At 36.2% G+C, this 11,800-nt stretch overlaps 1 protein-coding gene across 1 annotated transcript; it reads left to right on the forward strand.

Annotated features, from left to right (window-relative positions):
• The first annotated feature begins 1,003 nt into the window (after positions 1-1,003).
• Positions 1,004-11,313, forward strand: LOC11444716 (phospholipase A I). The gene is made up of 18 exons (XM_024780332.2): positions 1,004-1,834; positions 2,510-2,657; positions 3,266-3,344; positions 3,424-3,577; positions 3,664-3,873; positions 3,966-4,211; positions 4,480-4,642; positions 4,733-4,993; positions 5,093-5,214; positions 7,465-7,626; positions 7,798-7,987; positions 8,100-8,236; positions 8,424-8,562; positions 8,764-8,967; positions 9,060-9,528; positions 9,624-9,840; positions 9,918-10,007; positions 10,705-11,313. The coding sequence occupies exons 1-18, from the start codon at positions 1,274-1,276 to the stop codon at positions 11,143-11,145; spliced, it is 3,993 nt and encodes a 1,330-aa protein (XP_024636100.2). The 5' UTR covers positions 1,004-1,273; the 3' UTR covers positions 11,146-11,313.
• Positions 11,314-11,800: the final 487 nt, after the last annotated feature.

The following is an 11,800-nucleotide window of genomic DNA, read 5'->3' on the forward strand; positions in this document are numbered from 1 at the left end:
AATCAATTTAAAAAAAAAAATTACAATCAATTAAATATGGGGTTTTAAAATTATTTATGTTTTTAGGTGTATATAGACTTAAAATAATTTTTTATGTTTTTTATGTAAAAGTTATGGATTCGATTTTATATTTGATGAAGGGATGCCGTAAAATCTACTTATTTTCTGATCCACAACAATGTTTTTTTTAGGGTTTGATTTTTTGTACAAGGATTTGAACATAGATGAACAAGCTAAATCTATTTTCGGGTTTGGATTTGAACATAGATTCTGGTTGTTTGGATAGACAATTGGATTGAAGTTATAGTGGGAGAAAATAGTGTCGTTGTTATTACTCAGAAAGAAGGAAAATTGTTGTTGTAAAAAGGGTTGTTGTTGTTATCACTGAGAAAGAAAGAAAAAAGGGGTTGTTGTTGTTGTTTGAGAGATTATGAAAATTATGAAGATAGGTTGAAGATGAATATGTTTTGCTATCTTTTTTCTTTTTTTTTTTGCACATATTGAATTTTATTTTTCTGAGTGGATTGAAGGTATTGATGAAGATGTTTTGCTTTCTTTTTTCATAAGATGAAGATAAAGTTTTTAATTCACGTGCCCTTCCATATTTTTTTTCTTTTTGACTTATTTAATTTCATTTATATATATGGCATATTTATTTAAATTTTATTAAAAAAAAAAACACATTTGGTATGCCATGTAGGCGACCAAGTCAACATTGACGTTTTACAAAAGGGATAGATATGAGAGGTCACTTTTAGAAGATCAAAATTGCAACCTTTATAAATTTAAGGGACGAAAAGTGTGTTTAAACCTAAATAATATTTAAAAAATAAGTGAAAAAGTGAAGAGAGGAGAGAACGATAAATAATCAATGATATAAAAAAAGTAACATTAATCCTTGAAACGACCTATAATTTAAGATATTTATTTTAGATAAATTTATTACATTAGCTAGTTTTCTTAATTTTGATTAGGAAGTATTAATTAACTTGTAAACATCTCACCAACATTGCTTCTTTGGTTCGTTCTCTCATTTTCCTGTGCGTTCCAAACTGGAGAGAGAGAGCACGTTACCATTCTCTGCATGCTCCTCACTCCCTCAAATCTTCATTCATTCGCAGATTCATCGACCTTCATTCAATCATCAATCACTAATTGCCATTCATCAACAATCAAATTCAACACAAAATCCGAAAACTCACCGATCAATCTAAAATCAACTTCACTTTCATCCACTCGATGGCAGCGTAACTGATTCGATCGGAAATTGACAATGTCTTGGGGATTAGGTTGGAAGAGACCTTCGGAAATCTTCCACCTCACTCTCAGCTATGGCAACGATGATCCACCAGAGTCTCTCGCTCGAACATCAACCTCTTCCCGTTCTTCATCAGCCTCATCTTCATCCTCATCCTCTTCAGCTTCCTCAATTGTATCTCAAGATCAGGACCTCGGTTTTCGCATCGAGTTGGATTGGTCATCATCGGAGGATGAAGATCAGGTTGCTCTTAAGCTTCAATCGCAACTCATGGTGGCGTTACCGATGCCGCAGGATACTGTTGTAATTGAGCTGACGCCTCGTGAAGAGGATGAAGATGCGGTGGATTTGGTTATGAAGGTTGTTAAGAGAAGAGATCCGCTTAGAGCTATTACCATGGCTAAGGCTGTTAATTCTGGTCAACAGACTGATGGCACTGGTGTTTTGACACGATTGTTGCGTTCTGATTTGGTTTCAACGGCGCCGGAAGTTGTTGATGCTGGAGTTCCCGGTAGTGGTGGTGGTCATCATTGGACGAGTCTTGCTGTGCTTAGTATTTGTGGCTGTGGCTTGTCGGTGAGCTTTATTTTCTCGTTATTCAATGCTAGTTCAAGTTCAAGTTTTGATGTGCATTTTATTGTTGCTTTGGTTGGTGCAGTTTCTTATGATATGATTTTATGCAATCTGTGTGTTTTTAATTTTATTAGCATGTAGTTTACGAACGACCACAATAGATTTTACCTTTGCAACTCATGTGTATAATTTTGTAAATCTGATGGTTGTTGATTGATACGGCATGTAGAGAGAAGACTATGGATTCTGTAGTAAGAAGAGTAGATAAGATGCATGGTAGTCAAATCACTAGAGGCATAGGAAGAGTTAGAAAAACTATAAGAGAAACTGTTATGTTAAGAATGATCTAGAGATTAATGAGCTAGATAGAAATATGTTATATGATAGAACATTATGGCGTCATTTGATTAATGTAGATGCTTGGTTGTTGTTGTTGTTTGATGGCTGTTGATTGATATGCATAATTTCCAAAATTTAAGGAATTAGTCAGTCTTGTTTTGTTTATTCTCTGGTTTATTGCTAAGTAACATGAAATATTTGTGGTTTATTCTTATGTTTGCTTGCCTGTTATCTCCTCCTTGGTGCTTTTGAAGTGCATTGAATTTTATAATTTATGCGCGGATGTCAAATACGATTGAGTTGGACCAGGGATGTTTTAAACACTATATTTGTGTACAGGTATTTCCAGTAGAGCTTACACAATTGCCGCACATTGAAAAACTTTATCTAAATAACAACAAGCTGGCCGTTTTACCACCCGAGCTTGGTGAGCTAAGAAGCTTAAGAGTGCTTAGAGTTGACAACAACATGCTTGTCTCTGTACCTGGTAGGCTTCTCGTCAGGATTTCTACCATGCAAAGATAGTAGTAAATCAGTTGTTTTCATATGTGCTTTGTAGAAGTAGAAAGAGTTTCGCATTCTCTAATAAGTGTGTGTTTGCAAGTTGTATTTTGGAGGGTTAAGCTTATATTTTAATATATTTGATATTTTAAAAAAATTGAAAAAACAATATAATACAATAGAATATCATATCATGTTGTTCTTTTAATTTTTTTTAAATATCAAATGTATATTAAAATATAGACTTAGTCCTCCAAAACCCTCCAAAAACCAACTCGCAAACCTACCCTAAGTGAACTGAGCAATGTTAGGTTTAGAAAGATTTTCACATCCTCCAACAGCAGGACCTGAAAGTAATGAGCAATGTTAGGTTACATGAAGCTACCAACTGAAAACAAACATTGGTTGCATTGAGTAAGGGAAGTTCTGGGCCCTACTTAATGCAGCAATGCATTAAAAATGACCTTGTTGATTCCAGGCCCACATACAATGTCCGGCCCTGTAGTATTTACTTTGAGATATTTCCTAAAGTATTTTGAGGTTTTAAGAATAGTGTTTCTTGCTTTTATCTGATAATTTTTGCTTCTTGAGCAGTGGAACTTAGACAGTGTGTGGAATTGGTGGAGTTGTCATTGGAACACAACAAGCTTGTTCGGCCTCTTCTTGACTTCAGGTTTTTGGGTTATATGGTTTTTGCGAATTTGTTTGGACTTCATGTATTCTTCTGGTCTTACTGTTGCCATGTATGATAGGGCTATGGCTGAACTACGTGTTCTTAGGCTATTTGGAAATCCTCTTGAGTTTCTTCCGGAAATTTTGCCCCTGCACAAACTTCGTCACCTTTCTCTTGCAAATATTAGGATTGTTGCAGATGAAAATTTGAGATCAGTAAACGTGCAAATAGAGGTAGCATTTTGTAAACTAACTGGACTATTTTATGACATTAAAACATATTACATATTCAATTAAACATAATTTTTCTGTCATGGCAGGTTGAAAACAATTCTTATTTTGGTGCATCTAGGCATAAACTTAGTGCTGCCTTCTCTCTTATATTCCGTTTTTCTTCTTGTCATCACCCTTTATTAGCATCTGCTCTCGGAAAGATTATGCAAGACCAAGGAAATAGAGAATTTGTAGGTAAAGATGAGAATGCAGTGAGGCAGCTCATAAGCATGATAAGCAGTGACAACTGTCACGTGGTATGTTTTAATGGGTGTATAGGTCACCAAGTTTTAAATTTTTTATTCTGTTGTTATATTTGATCATAATGATTATTCTTAATATTTTACAGGTCGAACAAGCTTGCTCTGCTCTTTCGGCTCTTGCCTCTGATGATTCTGTTGCACTGCAGCTGATGAAGGCAGACATCATGCAACCAATTGGAATAGTTCTGAAATCTGCAGGCCGGGAAGAGGTTATATCTGTATTGCAAGTTGTGGTTCAGTTGGCTTTCACATCTGATATTGTTGCTGTGAAGATGTTGACCAAGGATGTTTTGAAATCATTGAAAATCTTATGTGCATATAAAGATCCAGAGGCAAGTTAGTTTCTTTTTGTTATAATGATTTAATTGATTCCATACAAGTTTAATATAACATTTTTTGTCTTCACTTTTAATTAGAGAACTGCCATATTTTCAGTTCGTTTTTAACTGTTTCATGTACAAATCTTTGACAACAAGTGACGAAGCAAGAACAGAGTGGTTGTTTTGTAATTAAAAGTGAACAAAATTAAAACACTAAACAATCTGAAATCAAACAAATCCTTTATTGTACGATCTTTTAATTTAAAACTTTACTCCATAGGTGCAAAGGCTAGCTCTGTTAGCTGTTGGGAATTTGGCCTTTTGTCTGGAGAATCGTCGCATCCTTGTTACTTCTGAAAGCTTGCGAGAACTTCTCTTACGCATGGCTGTTGCAACTGAACCACGTGTTTATAAAGCTGCAGCACGTGCTTTGGCAATTCTTGGTTTGCCTCTGGATATAAGTTTATCTATGTTTTTCAGGATGTTTTATTCTGATTATTGAATGGGTTAATTCATTCTTGCATTTGTTGTAGGAGAAAATGAAAACCTGAGGCGTGCAGTAAGAGGGAGACAAATGGCAAAGCAAGGGCTTCGCATACTCTCAATGGATGGAGGTGGGATGAAAGGTCTAGCAACCGTGCAAATGTTAAAGGAAATTGAAAAGGGAACTGGAAAACGAATACATGAGTTGTTTGATTTAATATGTGGTACATCAACGGGTGGCATGCTAGCTGTTTCCCTTGGGATGAAGTTAATGACTTTAGAAGAATGTGAAGACATATACAAGAATCTTGGTGAGCATGTTGCTTTAAAATGTCACATTTTATTTTTAAATTTTATGGATCTATTATATGGCCTTCCTTTTTTGATAAGCTGATTCAATTTTTAATCAGGGAAACATGTTTTTGCTGAGCCTGTTCCTAAGGACAATGAAGCTGCAACTTGGAGAGACAAGTTAGATCAACTTTATAAGAGTTCATCACAAAGTTTTAGAGTTGTTGTTCATGGATCAAAAGTATGCACTTTTTTCTTTGTTTTTTGCACCGTCAGTTTTTTTATCATCTCTCTCTCTCTCTCTCTCTCTCTCTCTCTCTCATACAATTAGCTCCTCTGTTTTATGTCGAGTAGTTTATGTTATATTGAAGGCGGTGTGTTAGAAGTTAAGCACCTATAGTTTGAGAGAGAATTCTCTGAATGAATGAGTTACAAGTTACAAAAATTAGTTGGAATTAGTTATAAATTCGACTAACCGATAATTGTGTCACTTTTTTTTTTAGAACTAACTGGCTATAAGTCTATAAAAGAATTCAAAAGAGTCTATAACAGTGTATTAGAAGTTAAGCACCGATAGTTTGAGAGAATTCTCTGAACTGTCTCTGAATGAAAGAGTTACAAGTTATACAATAATCAGTTGGAGTTAGTTAAATTTGACTAACTGATAATTGTGACACTTTTATTTTTAAGAACTAACTGGCTATAAGTCTAGCAGAATTCAAAAGATTATAATATAGAAGCAGCTAGAAATTGCTGCATGAGCATGATAGATCTGCTACAGTACACAAATTACACTGTAATTCCACCTCAAACTCAAGGTGGTCGATCAAGTGCAAACTTATCAAACACCATGAGTCTGTCTCAGATTAGTAAACTGTAGTGGGGAGATGGGCTTAGTGAGAATGTCTACATTTTGATCAGCAGCGTGGAAATGATGTACTATGAGATTCCTAATTGACTACTTATGAAGCACTGTATTATGTAATAGGGATACAATAACTTAAGTTGTCACAATAAGTGATAGGAGTTTGGAAATTCACTTTTAAACTCAGTAATCAAGGATGGCACCCACAAAATTTCTGCAAGCAGTGCTGACAATGTTGCTGTATTTTGCCTCTAGTGGATCCAGTTACCATTGTTTGCTTTTTAGACCACTAAGATCTTCAGTTTGGTCTAATCACGACCATTCACCTCTCACTGCAACGGCTCACCTCTCCTAGGAGTAGCTTCGTGCTCACTGTGCAGTACTACCTCAGTACCACTGCAGAAATGGTGATTTCGAAATAAAATCTAAGATGGATACATGATCCAGATGTGGTCTTGCAGTCATAAGGATCTCATTCTCAATATGTGTCAGTTCAGAGAAGGCAATAACTGACAGGGAAGACCTTGAAGTATAGTTTCTAGATGAGTATGTTCAACAAACCCGAGAGCGTCGATGTGAGCTATGATCTACTCAAGATATTAGCACAAGGTATGATAAACTTTTGTGATATTTTTTTATCCATTTCACAACAGGCAAGCCTTTAATGTTGTCTACACAAGAAAGAAATTGTGGATTTGTTCACAAACTTTCTATGAATGGATACAATGAACCACTGGTGGGAGCATGGATTCTGATAGCAAAGAAGCCATGTGAAGAGCATTGAGTCCTGTTTCCTTTCAGAATATTCAGGATTGATTCTTCCAAGATTGCAGTCTGCTTCAGTCAAGAATAGTGGAGGAATTGAATGACTCACTACATACTTCTTAAGTATGGACCTCTGGTGACACCTTCATCTCTTTCTTCCATGTGAGAAATTTTTTCTCATCAAGTTTGATAGCGATTTGGCTTGAAAATGCTGTGGGTCAGAGTTGGTAATTTGATTTTTTTAAGGAAGCAATTGGATTGCTGGAGGGAGTCGCTGGTGGTTGATTAAAAGGAAGCTTCAATACCATATTATAAGTTAAGCAGAAGAGAAAATGAAGAAATTAGTGGAAAGTGAAAAAAATTATTTTCTGAATCTGAAGCCGTGTCTAAATTGTATGTATGTCAACGAGTTACAAAAGTTCTACTTATAGAGGACTAGTCAGTTTGAATTAGTTAAAATGAACTAACTAACTAGGAGTGATAAGGTGACTTGGTGGTTTGGTTTGGGGGAGGGACATAAGCGTTGGAGTGATTTGGAGGTCATAGGTTCAACTCCCTTCACTAATAATATAACATCTGATACTTGTCATTAAAAAACCCTAAACTAACTGATAGTTTTGTCAGTGTGTTTGAACTAACTGATAGTTTTGTCAGTTTGTTGGAACTAAGTGACTAATAACAAATTTCAACTATGACATAAATGCAACTAGAAGCTGCTACACAAGCTAGATAGGTATTAAAAAAGTGCATAATGTATCTTTTTATCTGCAGCTATTAGCTATTTGGACAGCTATATCTATTATCTATTTATCTATGTATTTCTATGCCCTAAAAGGAGTATTTTGACTTATTGTCTTGCAGCACAGTGCAGATCAGTTTGAGAGGCTATTGAAGGAAATGTGTACTGATGAGGATGGGGATCTATTAATAGATTCTGCTGTAAAAAATGTGCCCAAAGTTTTTGTTGTATCAACCTTAGTGAGCATGATGCCAGCGCAACCTTTCATATTTCGCAACTATCAGGTGTGAATCTAATATTTTTTGTTGATGTTTATACTGACTTCTCAATTACACTTGTCCATGGTTGCTGATATATTGTTTATTTACAATCTTTAATTCTCTTGCCCGCTCACTTTACAATCTTTAATTCTCTTGCCCGCTCACCCTTTCTGCTTTTACAATCAACAATTGCAGTACCCTGCTGGAACACCAGAGGTGGCTCTTACAGCATCAGATAGTGCAGGGATCGCCGTGTTAACATCACCTATGAATGCACAAGTTGGCTATAAGCGCAGTGCATTCATTGGAAGTTGTAAGCATCAAGTGTGGCAGGCTATCAGAGCATCGTCTGCTGCTCCATATTATCTTGATGATTTTTCTGATGGTACTAATGGCTCTGCTGTTGTTTGCATGAAGTTGCCTGTTTTTAAGATTTGTTATTTCCTCTTCTGTGTTGTTTTTGACATGCATCTCTTCATCCTTGCAATGGCCTTAAGATGTCAACCGCTGGCAAGATGGAGCAATTGTGGCAAACAATCCTACGATTTTTGCGATAAGAGAAGCACAACTTCTGTGGCCTGACACAAAAATTGATTGTCTGGTTTCCATAGGATGTGGTTCTGTTCCAACTAAGGTATCTAATCTTTGTTTTAAATCTGTAATAAGAAAAAAGAAGATCGAGGACTTTTGTAGTTATTCCAGTGTCCCATTTTCTTCTACACTTCCTTAAACATGACAGTTAGAAAGAATTTGATTATTAAATTTTATTCTAAGAAACTTGTCATTGATACATTTATTATTGTACATTTATACTGCTGTAGATACGGAAAGGTGGTTGGCGGTATATGGATACTGGACAAGTGTTGGTTGAGAGTGCATGCTCTGTTGATAGGGTGGAGGAAGCTTTAAGTACATTACTACCTATGCTTCCTGAGATGCACTATTTTCGTTTCAATCCAGGTATCCTGCTTGCGTTTTGAATGGAATAACCTTCATTTGCCTTCATCCAATTCATTTGAATCAATTTTCAGAAATTTATTATTCTCTTTCAATTTCAACTTCATTTTTTTTCTCTGTTTAATGAAGAAGTGTCATGAAACAGTTGCTACTCTTCGGAAGAACTTTATTCTCAGTACATTTTCTTTGGGTTTTGCCTCACAGTTGATGAACACTGCGATATGGAACTTGATGAGACAGATCCAACTATCTGGCTAAAGCTGGAATCTGCAGTTGAAGAATATATACAACAGAATCATCTGGCATTTGAAAATGCCTGCGAGAGATTGCTTCTTCCTTTCCAACATGAGGAGAGGTGGTCCGAGAATCTGAAAACTAAGTTGCCCAAGACAAAGGAGTCAATTGAGGGTATTCTGGATCATATATTTTCTATGATGTAAAATTTCACTTTCATTAATCCCCCCCCTTAAATATTAAGATTTTTTTATCCTGTTTATCAGGTGCAAATGGGCCCACTTTAGGGTGGAGGCGTAATGTTCTACTTGTTGAAGCTTCACATAATCCAGATTCTGGAAGATCGATCCACCATGCCCGGGCACTTGAGTCATTTTGTGCTCGTAATGGCATACGACTATCCCTCATGCAAGGTTTGTCTGGGACTGTAAAGACAGTGCCATCATCTACATTCCCAACTCCATTTGCGTCACCTCTGTTTACAGGAAGCTTCCCTTCAAGTCCACTTTTCAACAGTCCTGATATTGGTCATAGAATTGGACGAATTGACCTGGTCCCTCCTTTAAGTTTAGATGGTCAACAGGGAAAAGCAGTTGCATCACCTCCATTGTCTCCTCGAGGACTTAGACAGCTCTCTTTGCCTGTCAAAACATTGCATGAGAAATTGCTGAATTCCCCACAAGTGGGTGTTATCCATTTGGCTCTTCAAGCTGACTCAGATGGCTTAATTATTAGGTACTTGTTACTATGTTTTATGAATCCCCGTTTGTGGTAAACAGTTATTTTTCGACGTACGGATGGAAAGCTGATAATGCTGCCCTTTTATTTAGTTGGCACAATGATGTATTTGTGGTGGCTGAACCTGGAGAGCTTGCTGAGAAGTTTCTACAAAATGTAAAATTCAGTTTGCTGTCAACAATGAGGAGCCATCGCATAAAGGGTGCATCTCTCCTGGCCAATATTTCTACTATTTCTGATTTAGTTGCCTTTAAACCTTATTTCCAAATTGGAGGCATTGTTCACCGATATCTAGGCCGTCAAACCCTGGTATATTTATGTCCTTTGTGCTTCTTATAAGGTTTTGAAATTATTTTAGAAGCTTGAGGTGGATATCTCTTATGTAGGTAATGGAAGATAATCAAGAAATTGGTTCGTATATGTTTCGTAGGACTGTCCCTTCTATGCAGTTATCAGCTGATGATGTACGATGGATGGTATGTGCTCTGCTCCCACTTTTAATTTTCTAATAGTCCCTCTGGATGTACATTTTGATGGAGCTTCACTTAAACTATTAGGGCACTCTTATTGGATATTATACATCGTTCTATTTCATCATTCTGATCTTGAGGTTTATGGTATTGAATGTTAGTCCCTTGATTATCCCTGGCCTTCTATGGGTGAATATATTGGGAACCTAACACAGTCCTTTTTTTTTCCATAAAATTTTGAGCAATCCTACTCTATGGATTATAATTTCTTTGACAATAGCATTGGCTGATTTTTAAAGCATCTGGACTGTGTGGGTATTGTAGGCCTGTAAGGATGATCTACTGCCATTATTTTGGCGATTATAGTCTGTTTTTTTTAGTCAAATCGTTTTCTTATCACATACTTTTCTTGGAACAATCTTTGTTTTGAAGAAGAATGGCCATATCACAATAATTGCTTTGCATAGCTTCTTAATATCGTTGAGAACCATGTTTTCCTTTTTTATGCTTTCAATTTATGATGTACCGGAGTTTGTGTTGTATGCTGTCTCTGTTCTTCAGTACAACAGCATTTTTGCCGGTGTAGGAAGTAAAAGGGAGAGAAATTGCTAGTCATTTGGAGCTTTGGATCCTCTGTCATATATGTGAAAATGCTCTAACTCATTTCTGTTTTATCCTTTTATTGATATAATGTGTAATCTAGGTTGGAGCTTGGAGAGACAGGATAATTATATGCACAGGAACGTATGGACCTACTCTTGCTCTACTCAAGGCCTTTCTGGACTCCGGTGCCAAGGCTGTTATATGTCCTTCAAATGAACCCCCTGAGCCTCAGTTGACGACCTTGGATGGTACCAATGAGTTGAATGTGATGGAAAATGGGAAGTTTGAAATAGGAGAGGATGAAGCTGACGACGAAAACATACCTGCCAGTCCGGTAAGCGACTGGGAAGATAGTGATGCTGAGAAAAATGCGGACTGCACTTCTTTTTGGGATGATGATGAAGAGGAACTGTCACAATTTATTTGTCAGTTGTATGAATCATTATTTAGGGAGGGTGCTGGTGTTAATGTTGCCTTGCAACATGCCCTTGCCACTTATCGAAGAGTGGGGTATGTGTGCCATCTCCCTGGCGTACAATAATTTGTTCTCAATCTCAAAATAAATTAAAATAACGAAAAACAAAGAATGAGTCTCTGTGTGATAGTATATAGATAAAATTATAGAGTTGATGACCAATTTTGAGGCTTTTAAACATGTACATTGTCATTTGTTACCATATCCCTTTGTTAGTTTATTTCTTCCCTTGTGCCTATGTGACTAATACATTTGTGGCTTAATAACAGTTTTGACCCCCTAAGTATCACGATCTTGCGATTTTAGTCCCTGAACAAAATAAATTACAACTCAGCCCTTTAAATATTGTCCCATTTGCAATTTTGGCCCCTCAAGTCAATTTTGACCCATTCAACGCACATGTGGCACCTCATTTAAGTGAGTAGGATGTCACGTGTGTAATTTTTGAATTAAAAAAAAAATTAAAATTGCCACATATTTGTTTATAGATACAAAAAAAATATTGAGTGATGATATGTAAATACCACTCCTCTACCACCCTTATGTGGCATTTTATTTTTTATTTTTTTTTAATTTCAGACCTCTTCTCTTCTCAAACCCCTCTCTCTCTTAATTGTTTTAAGTTACTACAATTGACCATTAATGAGGTTTATTAGCTTTCTTTGTAATCCACTTATACCATTAAAACAAACAATACCAAATTCAAAAACCAAAAAGAAAT

Source organism: Medicago truncatula, chromosome 4, assembly GCF_003473485.1.
Source record: "Medicago truncatula cultivar Jemalong A17 chromosome 4, MtrunA17r5.0-ANR, whole genome shotgun sequence".
NCBI classification, from domain to species: domain Eukaryota; kingdom Viridiplantae; phylum Streptophyta; class Magnoliopsida; order Fabales; family Fabaceae; genus Medicago; species Medicago truncatula.